A 21388-nucleotide genomic window follows, 5' to 3' on the forward strand; every position below is an offset into this window, starting at 1 on the left:
CCTTCAATATGACATTAGATTTAATTTTTTCTGCAACCTTTAGCCATCCAAACAGGTCACATGGATGGATAGACGTCTGGACCAAGGATATCTGAAAGCTGTTCGGTTTCTGTCAAACTCCATGTTTCTGCTGAAGCTGTGCCATAAGCCACGTACTGTGGTGCCACTTTATTATATACTTTTGGTACTGTGCCTAGCTAAATTATTGCCTTTAATTTAGTATCAACAATCTGAATTTACCAATGTTAAAAAAAAATTATTATATTAATTTCACTGGTAAACTGTCTATATTAAAGGCATATTTCATCTTCATTTGGACCTAATTAGCATAGTGTTTTTCCATACTATTTGTTTGTTTAAATAAATAAAAAATAAAAATGCAAAATGAATTTAGGCATCACAGCATTTATATTGTACAATATATATAAAAAAATCTTTATGCAGTTTATAATAACATGTAACAGTGTTATTAAATTATTTGTTTTTTAAAGATTTATTTTAAGTGAGCAAAGGTAATATAAATGTAAAACAATACAGGAAATCAGAGTGCACAATTAAATCAAGATCAATAAATCTAAATTATTCAATATCAACAAATGCAATACATAAAAAAAGATGATTTAAAAAGATTTAATAAGAATTGAATGAGATAAAATTGCCAAATACATAAATGTTATTCTAATTTAGTATTAATAGTATGGACCATAAGTGACAGCCAATAGTTTTTTTTTTGTGCAGTTTTTTAGGCATGTCATTTCTCATTTAATATCATCTGTAGAAGACTGGAATGAATATACAGTTCTTTTTAAATGCCATCTGTCTGAGAAAGAAAGAGTGTGTTGTAGCCCACTGGTCCAGGGAGTTGTCACAGTGTGTGTGTGTGTGTGTGTTTGTGGAGGAGACAGAGGTGTGTTCACCTTGTTGAGATGTGCAGAGGTGTTCCACACTGTGCTGACACCTGGCACAGAGCTCTGGCTCAAACCCAGACACACAGCAGGAGCGAGTGTGTGTGTGTGTGTGTTTGAAGAAAACAGAGAGTGTGTGAGTGGTGTCACATTCTGGTGTGTATGCCAGCATGTTGTGTCAGTAAGCACCCTTGAGATGCATATGTTTATCTGTGTAGAGGATTCATCCTTTTTTCATTTCCTTCAGTTGATGTGTTTTTTTGCATGTGTATGAACTCAAATCACGGCACTTTTATAGTGTGGAGCAAAGGTGCCAAAAACTAGTTACAGTCCGAAAACAATCCTCCCTATCTCTGCAGCTCTCTGAGGTCTCTGTGGTGATATGGAAGACACAGTCAAGGGTTCTTGTTGCATATCTCCGCTATTGTTTTGTTTGCCCTTCCTTTTACTCACTGGCTCTCTCCCTGTTTGGACAGACTCCTGTCCGAGTTCGATCAGATGTCGTTCTGCCTGGCAGAGCTGCACTTGTGGTCCTTCAGGAACAGCCTGCAAGTCCCAGGTAATTAAAACACACCGAAAGTCTCTATTTCACACATTTGGTTGCCTCTTGTTTGTGTTTTCCTGCTATCTTCTTTTTGCTGTCTTCTTTTCTTCTCATTAAATGCACCTGTATGCGTCTGTCTGACTTTGTCATGTGTAATAACGAATATTAGTTCTTTCAGAGCCAGTTAAACTGTCGTGTCACACACTTATGGTGGTTATTATTACACCAGAGCAGTTAGTCATTTTACTAGAGACGTTCTGTGGCCTATAATTAAATTTATAGCACTCTTAATTATAGCTTTTAAGTAGCAGTTGGTGATAAATACTTCATAACACACAACATTTCAATTTGTCGTGCCTTCTTTTTGTTCTTTAATTGTACTTTATTGTTCAAATCCTCACATCCTCAACTCTTTTGGTAACCTTTTTTTGCACGTTTGTTCCTTCTTCAACCCTTTGGTTTTTCTTCTTGGCTGTTCTGATGTACTGTAAGTGTGTGTAAGAGCAATTTGTATTTTCTTTTTCTCACAGACGAGGCCAGTTATCAGTTATTTGGAAATTCCTGTGATAACATGTTGTCGTGGATTACATGCATGCATGTTTGTGTATATGCGTTTTATTGTGTTCTGCAATCTGTGTGTGAGTATTTGTATGTGATTGCAGCTCTATCGCCTGTAGCCAGCCCTCCTGACCCGTATATTGAGTGACAGAGCGAGAGAGGGAATGAAATTAATAAAAACTTTAAAAATGATGCATCAACATAGATGTATGGGTGGATGGAAATGGTGTAGTCCATTTTTATTTGTTATACCATGTCAGAGGAGCACGGACCATGAAGAGTCCAACTGTAAATCTAATGCAAAGTCAAACATTCCAGGTGCTCACAGCTCTCTTAGAAATCCAGTTTTCTTTGACATTGCTTAAAGGACATTTCATCTACTTCAGCCTAAAGTGCAAAACTCCTCACTATATTTTTGTATTAGACAGTAGCTGTTTTTGCTAACAAACTCTGTGTTTTATTTTGTATTCAGATGAAACTCCTTCCTCCTTTTTATTTCCCTTTTCACAGATACAGATATTGGCACATACCAGCTCTATGAAAAAGGAGAACCAGGTATGCATCACCTTGTCTTTATTAAATATATAATGAAGTCCTTCAAATTTCAACTTTTTTTTTTATGTGTCGGATATTTTTTTGTTTATTATAGACCTTATTCAGAGGTAGTGGCTTATTTGATTTTTGACAGGAATTAAAATGAAAAAAAAAAAATAAGGAAATACTTCATTCTTCTTGTCTGAACCACAGTATTTCTGCTCAAATGTATCTTGAATTCTAATAGAAATTCACTACATGACACTTCAGTTTAGGGGTGGGCAATCTGATGATTTTATTTTGTGATCGATCTGAAGACATCAATGATCTGCTTTTCAAGTGAATCGTAGAGATCATGATCATGATGATGATGCAATAGGCCTACTGTTTTTTTTTAATTGTGCGAATAGATAAGTCATAAGGCTTGTTCCTATTCCTGAATATCTCAAAATTGGGAAGACGTGGATCATGACTGTGTGTTATAACTAAGATAATGATATTTTGGGAAGATCGCTCAGCCCTACGTCAGTGTTTTTTACTGCTGTGATTGTTACTCAACTCCAGGCACACATTGAATCTTCGCTCACAAAACTCAACAGAATTGTAACACCCATCATTCACAAATCTCCCCGCCCAGTTTTTGATTTAATTATACTTTCAGCTACCAAAAAGCATGCAATACTATCAGCTATACTTTAATATTTTAATCTTAAGATTTGCCCCTAAAATAAGCTTAGCAAAAGCCTGCAGTTACGTGTCTGCCTGCTCATCACTGTTACAGATGTTCTCTAAACGAATCTGGGCAAATGAAGTGCCACCAGATTTCTTGATGAAGTTTTTTCACATGTCGCAGATTAAATATTTAATAATCCAGACCCCTCATGAGAGGACACAGCCGGCTCTGAAACGCGAAAAGCTTATTGATTTAAACAATAACGAAATTAAGTTATTCATTTTTAATGCTTCAGACTTGAGACTTAAAAGGTTTTGTTTGTTCTGTTGTTTTATCTATGAAAAACTCTTATTATCTTTTTATTATAAAACACAAATGCTTTGATGTTATAAAGACCTTCAGATGGTTAAAGTCTCATTGTCAGGGTTTTGGGTAGAGGGATGAGGCGAGGACTCAAAGATGCAGAGAGAAGGGCTCTTTAATAGCAATAAAAATAAAACAAACAAACAAAAACTACCCCGTGGGGGAAAACAGACTAACTTGACTGGGCAAGGCAAGGCAAGGCAAGGCAAGGCAAGGCAAGGCAAGGCATACACAGACAAAGATTCGACGACGAACTCGCCACCAGACTGCAAACACAAGGGCAATAAATAGGGAGCTAATGAGGAGGTTAACGAGGGAACACGTGTGGGGAAAATTATATCAATAATCAGGTAACAAGATGGGAGGGGTCAAGACAATTGACGAGAGCACATGGCACATAGGAACGAAGACAAAAGCCATGTGCTCACACAAAACAAAAAACACAAGCACATGGCCAGCAAACCAATCGCAAGCCATGTGCTCGAATCGGACACAAACACGCAGCTAATGAGCAAGCTCATAACCCGCGTGTTCACACAAGACAGCACGCAGCCAGTAAAAACTAAGCTGCGTGCGACAGCACAAGACAAAATATAACAAGCACACAGCCGATAACTCGAGCTGTGTGCAACAATGCCACAATAAAACAGAACATGGAGCGCGAGTGCTCGGTCCCCGACACGAAACCGAAACTCAGCAAGACATGAGTGCCGGGATCCGAACACCACGCTCCAACATGAAACAGGACACGCAGACAAGAGCGCACAGCTTGAGCGGTCTCGAAGCCGCGCGCTCACATGAAAACAATAACATGAGGAGAGTATCAGGGCTCTGTCACAAAACCATGAACACTACTAACCTGAAGTGACAGAACCCTGACACTAGCCTCCCTCAAAAGGGACGCCACCTGGCGTCCCTAACATGGAACATCCAAAAACTAGACAGGAACAAGACAGAACAGGCATGGCAATACAAACCTGGTACACAACAGAACACAAGACATGGAAATCAAAATACAAACAAAATAGGGGAGGGAGGGAAGGGGGCCCAGTCAAGCAAAAAGAAAAACCTAATAAGTTAATAAAAGAGACCAGGGAGGGGAGGGAGGGCTGAGCCAAGGAGGCTCAGGCAGTACAGGAGTCCCAGCAGTGGGCCAGGGTGGAACCGGAGAGATGAGCCAGCGAGGATCCGGCCTAACAGGAACCCCGGCAGACCACCAGGGTGGAGCCGGAGGGACGGACCAAGGAGGATCCGGCCAAACAGGAACCCCGGCAGACCACCAGGGCGGAGCCGGAGGGACGAACCAGTGAGGATCCGGCCAAACAGGAACCCCGGCACACCACCAGGGCGGAGCCGGAGGGACGGACCAGCGAGGATCCGGCCAAACAGGAACCCCGGCAGACCACCAGGGCGGAGCCGGAGGGACGAACCAGCGAGGATCCGGCCAAACAGGAACCCCGGCAGACCACCAGGGCGGATCCGGAGGAACGAACCAGCGAGGATCCGGCCAAACAGGAACCCCGGCAGACCACCAGGGCGGAGCCGGAGGGACGAACCAGCGAGGATCTGGCCAAACAGGAACCCCGGCAGACCACCAGGGCGGAGCCGGAGGAACGAACCAGCGAGGATCCGGCCAAACAGGAACCCCGGCAGACCACCAGGGCGGAGCCGGAGGGACGAACCAGCAAGGATCCGGCCAAACAGGAACCCCGGCAGACCACCAGGGTGGAACCAGACGGAGAGACCAGGAGGCCTCCAGCCAAACAGGGACCCCGACGGATAGGGAGGGCAAAGCCGGCAAGGCACTCCTCAGGGGTAGAGCTGGCATCAGGGCAGGGAGCTTAGACAGAGCCGGCATCAGGGCAAGGAGCTTAAACAGAGCCGGCATCAGGGCAAGGAGACTGGGCGGCGCCGGCAGGGCAGGGAGACTGGGCGGCGCCGGCAGGGCAGGGAGACTGGGCGGCGCCGGCAGGGCAGGGAGACTGGGCGGCGCCGGCAGGGCAGGGAGACTGGGCGGCGCCGGCAGGGCAGGGAGACTGGGCGGCGCCGGCAGGGCAAGGAGACTGGGCGGCGCCGGCAGGGCAAGGAGCTTGGGAGGCGCCGGCAGGGCAAGGAGCTTGGGAGGCGCCGGCAGGGCAGAGAGCTTGTGCATAACTGGGATGGCCTCCAGGCCAGCAGTGGGCTCCTGAATGGCCTCCAGGCCATGTGGGATGGGGGAAGTCTTTCTCCTTTTCCTTCTCCTCCGTCTCCGAGACTGGGGCACTGAAATGTCGTCGGCCACTACTGGGGGCGCGGCAGCCTCATCAGGCTCCTCTGGGGGCGCTGCAGCCTCAACAGGCTCCTCTGGGGGCGCTGCAGCCTCAACAGGCTCCTCTGGGGGCGCTGCAGCCTCAACAGGCTCCTCTGGGGGCGCTGCAGCCTCAACAGGCTCCTCTGGGGGCGCTGCAGCCTCAACAGGCTCCTCTGGGGGCGCTGCAGCCTCCATAGCTGGGGAACGTGCCAAGAACTCCACAAATTCCCCAAACGACAGGTGGTCCAGCCCCCTCATACTCCACCAGCTGAGAGGCTCATCAAGGGCGTAATTGAAGAGGTCCTTGAGGGCCGCATCATTGACCTCCAATCCCTCTGCAGTCCCACTGAACTCCAGGGCAAAATCCCTCACACCAGTCCCTTGTTGATGGAGAGAGATCAAAGTCTTGAACTGGAGCATGCGCTGATAGTGGGGGCTGGAGAGAGTGGAGGCTGGTGGACAGTGCAAGCCCTTCTTCCGCTGAGTCCTCATACTGGCGAGTTCGTCCTGTCAGGGTTTTGGGTAGAGGGATGAGGCGAGGACTCAAAGATGCAGAGAGAAGGGCTCTTTAATAGCAATAAAAATAAAACAAACAAACAAAAACTACCCCGTGGGGGAAAACAGACTAACTTGACTGGGCAAGGCAAGGCAAGGCAAGGCAAGGCAAGGCAAGGCAAGGCAAGGCAAGGCAAGGCAAGGCAAGGCAAGGCAAGGCAAGGCAAGGCATACACAGACAAAGATTCGACGACGAACTCGCCACCAGACTGCAAACACAAGGGCAATAAATAGGGAGCTAATGAGGAGGTTAACGAGGGAACACGTGTGGGGAAAATTATATCAATAATCAGGTAACAAGATGGGAGGGGTCAAGACAATTGACGAGAGCACATGGCACATAGGAACGAAGACAAAAGCCATGTGCTCACACAAAACAAAAAACACAAGCACATGGCCAGCAAACCAATCGCAAGCCATGTGCTCGAATCGGACACAAACACGCAGCTAATGAGCAAGCTCATAACCCGCGTGTTCACACAAGACAGCACGCAGCCAGTAAAAACTAAGCTGCGTGCGACAGCACAAGACAAAATATAACAAGCACACAGCCGATAACTCGAGCTGTGTGCAACAATGCCACAATAAAACAGAACATGGAGCGCGAGTGCTCGGTCCCCGACACGAAACCGAAACTCAGCAAGACATGAGTGCCGGGATCCGAACACCACGCTCCAACATGAAACAGGACACGCAGACAAGAGCGCACAGCTCGAGCGGTCTCGAAGCCGCGCGCTCACATGAAAACAATAACATGAGGAGAGTATCAGGGCTCTGTCACAAAACCATGAACACTACTAACCTGAAGTGACAGAACCCTGACACTCATTGATTTGAAGAATCAAGAATTTAGGGGAACGCAATAATGCAGTGTTAGTTTATTTCTCATACCTACTGTTTATTGATAACAGAGATCAAAGTTGCAATGTTAAATCTGTAAAAACAGCATACAAACATGAATAAAATTTATTAATTCACCTGATTTATAACTAAGCTGTAGTTTGTAGTGTAAATATTATGCAGCCACTATAAAATTGAATATTTCCTGAAGTTGAGATTGTTCGATTGTGGTATCTGCTGTTTGTCACGGCCTCCAGCAGAGGGCGAAGGAGACCCATGCTTCTATGAGGAAAGGGGGCTCTTTCCACCCCTCTATCCCGTACCAGATGTGTGTGTCTGGGGCAGGCAGGGGCAGAATGGCCCTTATCTGATTAGCAGCAGTAATCCTGGAGCTGTCCAGCAGGTCCAGGCCTCCAGCAGAGAGAGGCAGGGCTCCTGTAGAGCAAGGCAGGGAAGGGGGTCGTCTGGCTGGGCCGCTGAGGGCTGGAGATCTGGGACTCTGGGGCGAGATGGGGCTTAATGTATGGTACTATAGCACAGTGGAGAGAGAGCATGCTGACAAAGTAGGAGTTTTGTCTTGCCCTCAGTCATTTCCGTCTGTCTTCATACCTATCCCTCTCACTGTATGAGACACTGTTTTTCTCTTTCTGACAAACACACACATTGGGGCGAGATGACAATTGAGTGACCATATGCTGAGAAAGACACTTGAGGGTGTTTACACACACATATGGGTGTTGCTTAAACTATTGGCACTTTTGGCACTTTTACATGGCAAGGATTTAATTTTTTATTTTTTTTTACTTAAAAATGTATCTGAAATGTCTTACCATTCCTTCATTTGTTTTGCTTCTTAAAATAAATAAATTAATTAATTATTTACAGATTTTATAGTTTTAACCTAACCCAGAAACAGACTTTCAATCTTAATGAAAATTCATAGTAAAAATATACTATTACATGTTGAACACTGTAATAATCCCAAATTTGTATATATATTTAATATGTGTTGTGATGTTACAACTGTCCTGCAGTTAAGATGTAATTTTCTCTATAACAGTACTGCCACCAAAGTTTTATTAAAAATGAGTGTACTTGATTGCCAAGTTGACAAAGGTGTCAGTTGAGAGCAATAAGGAGCCATCAAGGAGGTTATTTTGCCAAATTATGCTATGCTATAAAAATTTGCATTAGCAGGATAATTTTATTGCAAAAATATTTATATATTTCTACTGTGGTGGGAGTGAGTTCATGAGTTTCTGTGCTTCTGTGATGTATTCGTCATTGAATATTGTTAGTGTGGATAAATTTAGTAGTTTAACATGTGAAAATTGTTGTATGTATGTTTGTATACATACAATTGTATGTTTTCATTGAGTTTTCTTTCTCCCCAGAGACAAAACATCTACATATGTACATCACTTACTGTACTGTATATGCAACTCATTTTTGCATCCTTTCTAAAGAAAACAAAAATCATAAAAATGTTTTTTTTTCTTCTGTGTGCAGCCCCTTCTACAGATCAGCATTACTACAATGAGAAACAGCAGTTTGCAGACAGTAAGTAATCCATCATCAAACAATTAACCTTTGTGTCACTGATCATATTAGCTCATTATTTAAGAACATTGGTTTGCATGTTACTGAAGCAACACTCATCCGATTCCTAATTTAAACTGTGCTTCAGATTCCGGGGAAGTGAAGTGCCCTATTAGCGCAAATCTGACAATTATTAAACATCACTCCATTTTCCCTCCACCTTTCCCTTCCTTCTTTAACCCTCATGAGTCTGACGCAACATTAATGAATAAGAATGGAATGAAAAAACACTGCATAAAGGCTGCAAGTCACGATGAAGGAAAATGTGATGGTGCTTTATCAAGCTTTATGCGCAGGAAATGTATATTTATAACAATTCTTCAGACCTCATTAAGGTCTTCAACAGTTGTCCCTTACAAAAAGTGTTTTGTTGATGCCATGGTACAGTGTTGTACAGTGTTGAATGATAGCTGCTGTATATCCATGTAACACTTTGAAGAATACAGTGATTTTACCACGGTATGTCCAAAAAAACACACTATTTTCTGGTAAGTTTTTATTGTTTTATGTTTTGATCAAACATTATCTCTGGCTTCACATTTAACCATTGAACAATTACAGCATTTTTCTAGGCTTTTTAGCAGAAGTACAGCTTAATTCTGCCCCTTTTAATGTAGGTTATTATAGGACTGACTCTCTTTTTCAGTTGAGTTATGATGTTGTCAGATGTTCATTGCCAGCATGGCCAGTGTCTTCCCACTGTAATGCCCAGTTACCTCCTACCCGCTCACCCTGCTGGTGGGGTAACTCCCGTCGCCCTCGAGAGAAACACAAACAACCTTATCAGGAGACACAGACCCGTCCCCCTCTCGCCCCCGTCCTGCTCGTCTGCCACCCTCTCTCATTCATTTGCATTCATTTATTTCGGCATCCTCTTACTCCTAAAAGGCAAGAGATGTTTCTTAATGGTGTAGGAATAATAATAAAAAAACTGATTGGATTTGATTGCGGAATCTTTAAGAAAACAAATAACAGACCTCCTCCATTTCCGTGGGTCCCTGTCCCAGATGAACGTATTAATGCATAAATGCAAACGCATACTCACAGATTGAACTCAGCCGAGAATTCTATTAACGTTTCTTTCTCTCTTTTTTTTCCCTCCGCTGGTTTGCTCCAGAGGGAAACAGGGACTGAGATCTAAGCGGAAATTTGGGGGGCTTTGTGAGCGGAACGAGGCATTTTGGAGTGCCGTATTTAATGTGTTTAATATGTTATGGTAACTTTGAGTTCTTCCCTCGGGTGACTGTGCTAACTCAGGGAGCGCTGATTGAATGAGACTGCAGCGTTACACTGAATTTAGCCTCTGTTGCGCTATTAGTTAATATTACGCTTTTAAATCCATTCTGTCTAGAACATGAGAGAAATCATGAAAGTAAATATTTTAGCTAATGAAAATAAAGAAATGTTTTAAACATTAAAAGAAAGAGGAAGTTTTATCTATGCTTTGCATTGTAGATTCAGGGAAAATGTTTATTTTTGAGTTTGCTTTAAAAAGGACTGAAATTTGGAATACTTGAATTCAAATGGAATTTTTTTTTGAGCTTGTTTAATCAAATATTTTACAATGTATATAAATATGTAAAAATTTTTACAAAGTTTTAACAATGTTAATAAAATTTGAATTATTTAAATTAATTAAGTCTTAAATTTTAAAACCACCATACAACTTTAAATCCACCATACTACTGTAGTACTATATATTAATATTAAATATACCTTATCATTTATTATTTAAAAAACTGCAATAGTTTAGAGTTAGGGCTGTCCTTCAACTTGAAGCCAAATGGGATAAGACATTTTTAACAATTTTAACAACTTATTTTCCTATTCATTCCTGTTTGTATGTGTCCCATATGTTTGTACCCAAATCATCGTCAGGATTGAAATGAGTGGATTTAACTCTTGAGCTGTCAGCTCAGATTCATTTGTAGAGTGACCTCAGGTGGAGCTGTATTTCAGGGTCAATCCTCTTCACCCTAAAAAAGCCCCATAAAACACAAAAACACATTCTTTTGGCTGTCTTTTATTACTTTTTTCTGGCCGCAGATGACGTTGCATTTCATACTCATGTTCTCTTCCTCTCTTTCTGTCACTCAGGTCGGGGTTACCCATGGTTCCTTAGTAACCGTCGCCCGGAGAAGCTGCGCGATGCCCTAAAGGAGCTAGAGGTATTTGTTTACATTTCCTGCAGTCCGATTAACAAATAGGAGCATTCTCTGTCTGTCCCTTCTTTCATAAGGAAGGAGAAAATCCCCCGACCTCTCTCGCTGCTTGCTCGCTCTCAGCACCTGTGTGGGTGCCTCTCTGTCATCGTGGGGGATATTTGAGGGGGATGATTGGGACTGTGAGCTGGCTCTCCCTCTCTGCCTCTGGCTCACTCACACAAACCTAGCTTTGTTCAGTCCGACTCGGGCTCATTTTTGTTGCCTCTCCATATCTGAAACTGGAAACATCCTTCTAAACCTGACCCTGAAAACGCTCAGACGGCATCTACTCATTCCTACTGCACATTCTCTGTCTCTCTTTCTCTCAGGAGCTGCTGCAGTCATGCCCGGTCATGAGAGTCAGATGGAGAAGCAAACAGTGCTGTCAGGTACCTTACCCAGCATGCACCAGTACCCAGCAGGCATCAGGCCTTCTTGGCATGAGTTGGCTCGTGTAGCAGAGGTCAGGCAACGAGCATATGCAGACTGTTTGTGTCAAATACTCTAGGGGAATTTATCTCTGGGATCAAAAAGATTCCCTTTCCAAGCACATCACTGCAGCCCAGTGGTTTTCTGGTCAGTGTGGATGGATTCTTCAGCCATGTGCGCATACATTTTTGGCACCTAAGTGCTTGATTTCAGACATTTTAAAAGGTCAGGGAGACCAAACCTTTTTTTTTTTTGGTGTTTTTTTCCTGCACCGCAGCAGAAACAGTGACCTTTATCGCCTGTTGACACGATATAGAGATGAAATTCCCCCTTATTTCAGTCAAAATGTTATAAGCCAGCATTTTTTAAAGGGATATTTAACCTAAGATGTTTTCCATCGTTTATTTTTATGTCATTCCACTTAATTTCTACAGTGGAACACAAAAGAAGATTTATTTCAGCTGTTTTTTTCCGCATTATGGAAAGTTAGAGGGACCCAAAACTTCTAGCCCTAAAAAGTGAAGACACTGAAGTGACTTTAAAAATGTGCTGTAGATCGTTTATAATTAGTTGTGGATTTCTATAGTTAATCATAGTTTAAATTTTTTATCATAATTATATTTTCAAATTGAATCTCCAAACGGATGTGAAAACAATTTGGGAATATTTGATATTTCAGATATTTTTAAAGGCATAATTTTCCCTCTTTTCTGCCTTAATTATTATTAATTTTTTTTCTGGAGATAAAAGGAGTAATTAAAGCCGCTACAGTATTATTTGAAACGCTACATCAAATATGGTGTCCAAACTTCTAATGCACCAATTATTGGTTCTTCATTGATGTTTGAAGTTTGTGTCATCATATTTTATATAGTTTTGTGTGCAAGAGTTGATCAGTGTTTTGATTTGGAGCTTGACATTTTTGACTTTCCTAATGTTGATCCAAAGAACTGAAACTTCCTTTAGAATATCTTCTTGCGTGTTCCACAGAAGAAAGTAAGTTTTGGCAGAATATGAAGCAATATTCATTCGTCAGTGTGAACAGTTATTTTGAATGTAGTTTTCTAGATACTTATAGTCTGAAGCATTGTGACTGTGTCATTGTCTGTTTCTGTGTGTGTGTAGCTGCTGTTGAGATCAGGTGTGTTGGTGACCCTTTTCCTGGGCGGAGCTCAGGTCGAACGGGTGGCTATTGACAGAACGCTGGTGGGGCGACTACCTGCTGACACCATCAGTGACGGTGAGTAAATGCACACTTGCACGCTACCCTTCCTCTCTCTTTTCTTTTCTTTCTCTCCTCTTTTTGTCTCTTCCCCTCTCTTTGCAGTTTTGCTCACTGCTCATTTTCCCAGCATGGGCCTGGGCGGCATGCACACCCACAGGTCACGAAACGCCAGTACCTTCTGTTTCTCCCTCTTCTGTTACTCCCAAAGGAAGTTCGAAAGGCACAGACACAAGCACACACACACGTACACATCAAGGTTCCTTCTGAATCTCAAGGGAATCTGGCATGCCTCCTTGTCTTATTTCTGGTTTGTAAAATTGGACACTATCCCAAATCTGCTAATTATTTTCTCATATCATGTATTGTTTAGAGCTTATATGGCTAATGCTCTCTGTGCCAGGTCTCTAGATACCTGACAAACCTCTCTTGCTCTCTTTCTCTCCCTCACTCTGTCAGCCCACCCCTTCCCTTTTCCTAGTAGCCCCCCATAGAGTGCCATTCAGGCCCCCAGAGCCCCTAATTACCAGAGTAATTATGTGTGTGTGTGAGCGAGAGAGAGAGAGAGAGAGAGAGTGAGTGTAAGGGTGGGGGAGCCAGGAGGGCTTCTGCATCTGTCACTTATTCTGTTAGTTTCACACATGCAGTCCGACCTGTTCTGGCCTTGATGAAGTTACTTTGTGAGTGCTGTAGTACAAAGAGAGAAATCAGAAACTTTGATAGTTCACACATTTTTGACCCACAAATGATCGGTACTGCATCTTTACAGTCACAGGTTAAGATGTTTTAAGATGTAAATGGGCAGCCAAACAATGACAAGAGAGGTGTTTGGGAATATCTGTATAGTATAAGAAACTCTTAACAGTGGTTTAAGGTAAAAACTATGTTGGTATTGAAATGCCCAAAACATAATGACCTACAATTTAAGAACCAAAATACCGCCATTATCCAATATTGTATTATATTTTTCTAGAAATTAATATCACTGCTTGTAAGCATTTTATACAGCGCTGTAAACATGTTTTAAAGGAATAGGGTATTAACTAACTAAGCAGATTTAGAGGAATTTATTGATTTATTCTGGTTTAACCCGCTGCTCACATGTTCCAAAACCTGTTTACTAGCCCCTGGACACAAATTTGGACATTTTTTTGGAAGGATTATCGTGGAATCTTCCTCTTAATTTGGCCGTGATTACTGAACACTAATACATCAGTATGCTTTCTGGAATTTTTATAATCTGTTAAAAGCATGCTGAGTATTCATTTTTGTCTTTATTTTCCAAAGGGAAAATATGTCATTTAAATAATCAGTTTTAATTTGGTAGAGTGTATTTTTTACATTTAGCTTTTCCAAATCACTCTTGAGCCTCTTAAAGTGGCTAAACTAAAATCTTTGGTTTTAAGCAAAAATTATTCTTTTAATTTCCAGAAATACATGACATTTACTAATGCACAGTACTTCAGCAATTTAAGCTTCATTTTTCAAAATATTTAGCAAATGTGCATTTTTTCTTTGTTTGTGAAGACTTGCTAAAGTAAAACTATGGTAAAATTACTGCATTTAACACACTGTTCCTTTGAAATGAGCTCCCTTTTTAAGCTTGAATGTGAGATGATTCATAATTACTGCAGTAGTGCTGATATTCCATCTCTAATTGCTGTTAAGGTTGGAAATTCTAGTCCTGAATATCATCCTCAACTAAACCTGCTTCTCCGAATGGCTTGTATTAATTTTTCTGCCGTTTAATTGGTTTCATAAACAGATTAATTTTTTAGGAAGGGAAGGCTAATTGCTAATCACAGTGTGGAGAGCTTGTCAACAGTTTCCCTGCATATGTCTCTCTTTACCATAAAAAAGCTGCATACCCTACAGGCTTAACAGTCTCTCTTTCTCTCTCTTTTGTGACTCCTTATTAGTCACTTAAACTACTGCCCTGACTCAAACACTTATGGAAATTATTCATTCTGTTCATTTCTTTGTGTGTGAGTCAGACCTTACCTATGTTGTGGGGACTAAATGTCCTCATCATTAAGTTTAGATAAATATTTTTGGACAATAAATATGTCATAGGTATGTATTAAAACAGTACAAGTCAGAGGTAAGTACCCTCCATGAAGTACAAATATTTTGAGAGATTTTGTGGGACGTTATTGTTTGAAAGAAATGATCTCTAGCTATAAATGCAAAATGCTTTTCTACAAGAGAGTTAGCTTTTGAATCAATTTGTAGTCAAGCTGTAGTCTCAGAAGGTCATATGAGTTTTGAACTTTAACCTTTCTCTGCGGTTTTCAGCGGTGATTGGCGATCGCTTCCTGTTGTTCTCACTGATGGAGAGGAGTCAGGTGTGTCAGGTTTACCTGAACAGGAAGAGCCAGAGCTCACCTGAGCTAGCACGACACATGGAGAAACTCACAGCTACAGAGATTAAGGTAACACACATACACATGCACATATCTTTTATGCACACATCTATTGAACACTCGCCCAAAGACATTCACATGCACACTCTTCAATGCACACGCATTAGCACATTTTAGGAAGAAAGGCAGCACAGCCTCTCCTGCTTTCAATTAAAAAGCTTTAATGAGGCTAGTCTGGCTCTTTCCACTGGGCTTTTAGCTCTAATAATTGCTTGGCTTTACTTGCTTTCTTGTACCACTGGGACAGGTAACACTGTGATTACAGGAGCTCCTCTCTAATGCACACCTGTGGGGAACATCAGGTCCAAACATAAAGCTCTCCTCTATTTTATAGAGAGATCACATCCTTTATGACAGTACATCTCTATAAGCCTGACAAATGTGTTCTTCCCCCGTATTTATTTTTGTTAATTCAATCACAGAAACCTTCAAAAATTATAATATATATATATATATATATATATATATATATATATATATATATATATATATATATATATATATATATATATATTTATTTATTTTTATTTTTTTTTTTAATGGGAAGATAGTTGGATATCATTGTCAATGGCTTTTATACTGTAATTGTTATGCATCAAGTAAATATAAAAAAGAAAAAAAAAACTTTTTTGAAAACACAATATCATTTGAAATTTGAGATGCATTAACTACACAAAGCAGTTTTTCAGTGTGCTTATTACACACTGTTTTCCCACATCAAAGGTTTTGCTAGAACCGGAACAGAAAGAACCAAAATCATTTCTCTATTTAGAGATAAGATTTGCATTTGCATTTATTTCTGCATTGTCAGATCAATATCAATAATTTATCAATAAATACATTTTTTTTTTTTTATTAACATTTCATTCTTATATTACATAGGCCTTAAGGTACACTACCATTCAAACGATTGGGGTCAGTCAGGTCACATTAGACACTTTTTTCCAAAGCGATTTACATTGCATTCAGGCTAAAATTTTTTACTTAACGTGTTCCCTGGGAATCGAACCCACAACCTTTGCTCTACTCGGAACACTATATATCTATATCTATATCTATATCTATGTCTATGTATATATATATATATATATATATATATATATATATATATATATATATATATATATACACGCATACACGCATGTACACGCACACACACACACACACACACACACACACATGTTTATTTTTGTGAAAATTGGGGACATCCCATAGGAGTAATGGTTTTTATACTGTAGAAACTGTATATTCTATCGCCCTTCACAAACCCTACCCTCACAGGAAACTTTGTGCATTTTTACTTTCTCAAAAAAACTCATTCTGTATGATTTATAAGCGTTTTGAAAAATGGGGACATGGGTTATGTCCTCACAAGTCACCCTTTCCTTGTAATACCTGTGTCATACCCATGTCATTATACAGAGTTGTCTCCTGATATGTCACAAAAACAAGAACACACACACACACACACACACACACACACACACAGGTGCATCTAAAATATATATATATATTTTTTACTTATTTCAAAATTTTTAACTTGCATATGTACAGTTTTTTTTTAGTTTTGATGATTAGAGCTTACAGCTCATGAAAGTCAAAATTCCAGTGTCTCAAAATATAAAAATATTTCCTAAGATCAATTAAAATAAGGATTTGCAAAAAGTTCTTTGTAGTATGTTCATTTATTCACTCAGTACTTGGTTAGGGCTCCTTAAGCACAAATTAAAGCATCAGTAAAGCATCAAAATATCCCATAGATTTCATATGGCGTTTAGGTCAGGCATGCTGGCTGGCCAATCAAGCACAGTAATATCATGTCAGCAAACCACTTGGAAGTGGTTTTTGTACTGTGGACAGGTGCCACATCCTGCTGGAAAAGGAAATCAGCTTCTCTATAAACCTTGTCAGTAGATGGAACTTAAAGTGATCCAAAATCTCCTGGTAGACGGCTGTATTAATTTGGGACTTGATAAAAGAGGACTTTGGACCAAGTAAAAGTCCAGTATTTTTTCTCTTTTGCCCAGGTAAGATGCTTCTGACGTTGTTTCTGTTTCAGAAGTGGCTTGGTATCTCTTTTCCTGAAGACGTCTGAGTGTGGTGACTCTTGATGCACCGACTCCAGCTTCAGTCCACTCCTTGTGAAGTTCTCCCAAGTGTGTGTTTGAATTGGCTTTACTTGACAGTATTCTCAATCTTGCGGTCATCCCTGTTGCTTGTGCAACTTTCCTACCGAATTTCTTCCTTCCAGGAAATTTTGCATGAAAAAACATATGCTTTGATACAGCACTCTGTGAACAGCCACCGCTTTCAGTAATGACCTTCTGTGACTTACTCTCTTTATGGAGGGAGTCAGTGATCGTCTTCTGGACCATTGGAAAGTCAGCAGTCTTCCCCATTTTTGTGGATTCAAAAAACAAGAGATACCCAGAATATATACTCTAGGGATGCTAATTTAATGAAACTCAAATGTAAATATTCTAATATTTTGAGATACTGGATTTTTGACTTTCATGAGCTGGAAGCTCTAATCATCAAAATAAAAATAAATATTTTTTGTTTTAAAGAAATTAATACTTTTATTTTGCAAAGATCAAATTAAATCGATCAAAAGGTTATTGTTACATAAGATTTCCATTTTAAAATAAATGCTGTACATTTGAACAAAGAATCATTAAATGTATCACAGTCTCTACATAAAATATTAAGCAGCACAGCTGCTTTCAACAATAAGAAATATTTTTTGAGGAAACAAACCAAAATTTAGCCTTCACAGAAAAAAAAAGAAATATTTATTTAATTTATAATAATATTTCACAACGTTACTGTTTTTATTGTATTTTTTTATCAACTAAAACCAGCCTTGCTGAGCATAAGATACTTCCTTTATATTTATTCATTTTTAAAGAACATTGTACAAAATTGTATTATATATAAAAAAGGTGGTGTGTATTATTTCATTAGTTTTTGGATTTCCTGGCAATCAGACCCATGACCTTGGCATGGCTAGCACTACACTCTACTGTCTGAGCCAGAAGAACAGAAGCTGTACTATCTATATTGTAAGATATGAGCATCATTACCCCTCTGTAAAACTGGTCACAGCTATGCAGTTTGTCGCTAGCAGAGCAGTGGTGTAGGGCTTGGAGGGTGAGGTCAAGTCCATCTCCTCCTCTTCAGACGGAGCGAAGGTGATCACTCCATTCTTTATTCTCTATCCCATTCATTCTTTCTCTAGCTTTCCAAAACAACTTGTCTAAAAAAATTCATAACGGAATTTAAGAAAAAAAAAAAACATAAATATTCATTTTCTTTTTGAAAGCATTAACCTCATTTTATTGGGCCGGAGACCAAGTGTTCGGAGATCACAATTTGGATGGGTCTGATTATGGACTAAACACAATACATAAATACATCAGGCTCTTAACACCCTCCGCACCCAAACATTATCGCATTACTGGAGCGCTTTGTTGCGACGGCAGCCTGAGTATGAAAGCAATCTCTCCTGCGGTGTGGCTGGCTCCGGCAGCATGGCTCTGATAAGGGGGGACTGTATGCACCCCCCCACCCCAAACCCTGCCCTCCCTCCCGACACCACCCCTAGCCCACCACACACCCCCCATCCCAGCCCGGCCGGCCCCATCCACTGCCTGCTCCACTGGACTAAGCTTTGAGCCTAATCCTCCAGAAAGAGGGCCTGATTATTGCTGACCAGCAAGCACAGGCGAGATGGGGAATCAGGTTTTGGGGGAGGGCAGAAAGAGACCGAGAGAGATGAATGTTATTTTCCCACAGTCTGTACTGGTTTACTTTGTTTTTGTTTATTTATCTTCTATAAATCATTTTAATGTTTAACGATACTTAACACTCACGATTAGTCTGTACGGGTGCAGTCTGTGAAGGTCAAGGTTAAATGATGAACAGTTTTTGTTGTCATGAACAGACTGTGGTACATTTCTAGTCCTCCCTATTGTGCACAGATAGAGTTGTTGACATAAAGAGAGACTCCGTGTTTGCTCTCTTGATAAGGCCTTTCAGAATGAAGTATATGGAAATGACTGCTATTATGTTGCATGAATAGGCACTGACTCTATAAGAGCCATATCGTATTTTCATGCCATTTATTTGTACTATGGGCTGCATTAAGGGTCTGGAAAAAACCCTACTTTAAAACCTCACCCCAGAACTGCTGAAATAGCACATGATGAGCTGCCGCAGATATGAGATAGAGTTTAATGCAGCGGTGTACGAGAAATATCGCTCCTTACTGAGCTATTATTGCAGTCCCATAAACAGAAAGTGGATTAAATGCCCCTTCAAAGGAACCAGTTTTGAATACCTCAATTATTATGTCTACATTATGGCTAGACAGTCTTGAGTGATTAAAGCTGTTTGTGCATCAGCCAAACGACAGGTGTGTCTCAATCAGGTGCGGCTCATTTTAATGAAATTTGGTAGTCAGACTTAGTCAGCAGCGAAACACTGGCCTGCTTCTTTAGAAACCTGTAATTTTGGGTGGTTTTGGGATTGCTCTGTGCTGGAAATTTGATGATGTATCTTAGAATCCGAGATACTGATTATGGAAATAAATTCACAATTATGAGATATAAAGTCATAATTACAATAAGATATAGAGCAGTTACCTTTTTATTTTCCATAGTATTTTCCTGCAGAATCCAATTCTGGTTCAGTCCTACCATGCTGGAAACGATACAGTACCTGTCCAAATCTAGGGTTTATGAAAGCAAAAGCATCTAGAGATCTTATTAGCAGTCACACAAAACCTTGTTACCTTCAAACACCTCACCAAGTGCAGAACAAATGCGGCTATTTCTAATGAATTTTCTAAAACCCCAACAAAAGATAACAATGCCCTGCTACCCAGAGCAGCTCAGGCCACATTAATAAAGCAGCATGCAGCTGTGTTGTGTTATGCAGAAGAGTTGGGGTCATGTTTTATAGATGTTCTGTGGTCTGATTCCTTTACGGTTGCTGTTCTTCTGCAGGTTTCAATGGTGGATTTACCTGGTGGAGGACGGCGCATGGAGCGCCGCGTGGAGCTGAACCGGACGCAGGATGTGGCCGTGTGCTGGTGGCCTCTCTGTAACGAGGAGGTTAGGCCTTGGTCTCCTGTCCCTAGTGCAGTGGACAGGGCCAACCTAGTGCTGCTCGCCTGCTCTGATACACCAGGGCTTACGGTAAGCAGACACTGACGTTGCTTCAGGGTTAGCCTTTTATCCCTGTCTGAACTAACATTTTTTGGCTGATGAAATTGAATGATGTGAGAGAGACGTGAAGGTCAGATGGTAACCAGGGTGTGACCTCCTAAATAATATAAATACTTTTAATAATGCCCTCGCAATGCTCCGCTGCTCAAGGTTTCGGAAAGATTGTCAATCCCTTTTTCGCCCCAGTCTTTTTGTCCCATTTTACCTTTCTTTTTCTCTTTTGTCATTCTTTACCAATCACCATTGTGTTTCTCAATGAGCTGTTGTAACTCGCAGACTGTTCACTTGAACTTTTTTTTATTTTACATGAACAGCCAACCTTTGACCTTTCAGCCCCCTTCCTTTGTAGCTGACACTTTTTCATTGTAGTATGTATTCTGTTCTCCAGTAAGTCTGCAGTTACGCACCAGCTATGAAGAGGTGCATATATGCAAATATTTTGCATATATAGTATAGAGCTTCAGTACAAACACCCATACATCAAGGTACCGCTCATTTTTTTGCTTACACCACAGTGGACGAAATTACGTCTCGTCATCAACTTAGTATTAATAAGATAGCATTTAGTTTTATTGTTTTAATTTATCCAGTAATAATTTTTCCTTTATTTATATATAAAGAACTAGTATTGATATGGTTATGTGATCAAAACATGGCGACAACCCTATGGAGTGAAACAAAATAAAACAGAAATAAATCATGTAAAATTAAACCCCTTTTATTAGGCTACTGGTTTGACTGGAGTCTACATGTCCAAGGTACTCCTTTTTTGTGTGTGAAACTTTTTTTTAAATGAGGTAAAAATGAGGTGCTTTTAAGAACTGCTTATAACACTGTCTGTCCACTTCTCCATCTCTACTGTACATTCCATTGCCTATAAGCACTGCTTAATGTTGAATGCTGACGATTAAAAAATCAGCAAGCAGTGCTTAAGCTCCCAACGTTGCACTCTGGTTTTAAACATATGCAAAATCTTCACTCGCAGAGCAGGGGATGAGAGAGACGAGTAAACGGAGCTGCG

At 40.7% G+C, this 21388-nt stretch overlaps 1 protein-coding gene across 4 annotated transcripts in view; it reads left to right on the plus strand.

Annotated features, from left to right (window-relative positions):
• The window catches only part of wdpcp (WD repeat containing planar cell polarity effector), a 61361-nt gene that overhangs the window by 18236 nt on the left and 21737 nt on the right, over positions 1-21388 (plus strand). For all 4 annotated transcript variants that reach the window (XM_052581186.1, XM_052581188.1, XM_052581189.1 and 1 more), the window contains 8 exons: positions 1382-1464; positions 2518-2562; positions 8772-8822; positions 10959-11029; positions 11395-11454; positions 12620-12734; positions 15012-15148; positions 20146-20337. In XM_052581186.1, the coding sequence (XP_052437146.1) occupies positions 1382-1464; positions 2518-2562; positions 8772-8822; positions 10959-11029; positions 11395-11454; positions 12620-12734; positions 15012-15148; positions 20146-20337 (754 nt within the window). The remainder of the gene's footprint in view (positions 1-1381; positions 1465-2517; positions 2563-8771; positions 8823-10958; positions 11030-11394; positions 11455-12619; positions 12735-15011; positions 15149-20145; positions 20338-21388) is intronic.

Source organism: Carassius gibelio, chromosome B17 (assembly GCF_023724105.1).
Source record: "Carassius gibelio isolate Cgi1373 ecotype wild population from Czech Republic chromosome B17, carGib1.2-hapl.c, whole genome shotgun sequence".
Taxonomy (NCBI): domain Eukaryota; kingdom Metazoa; phylum Chordata; class Actinopteri; order Cypriniformes; family Cyprinidae; genus Carassius; species Carassius gibelio.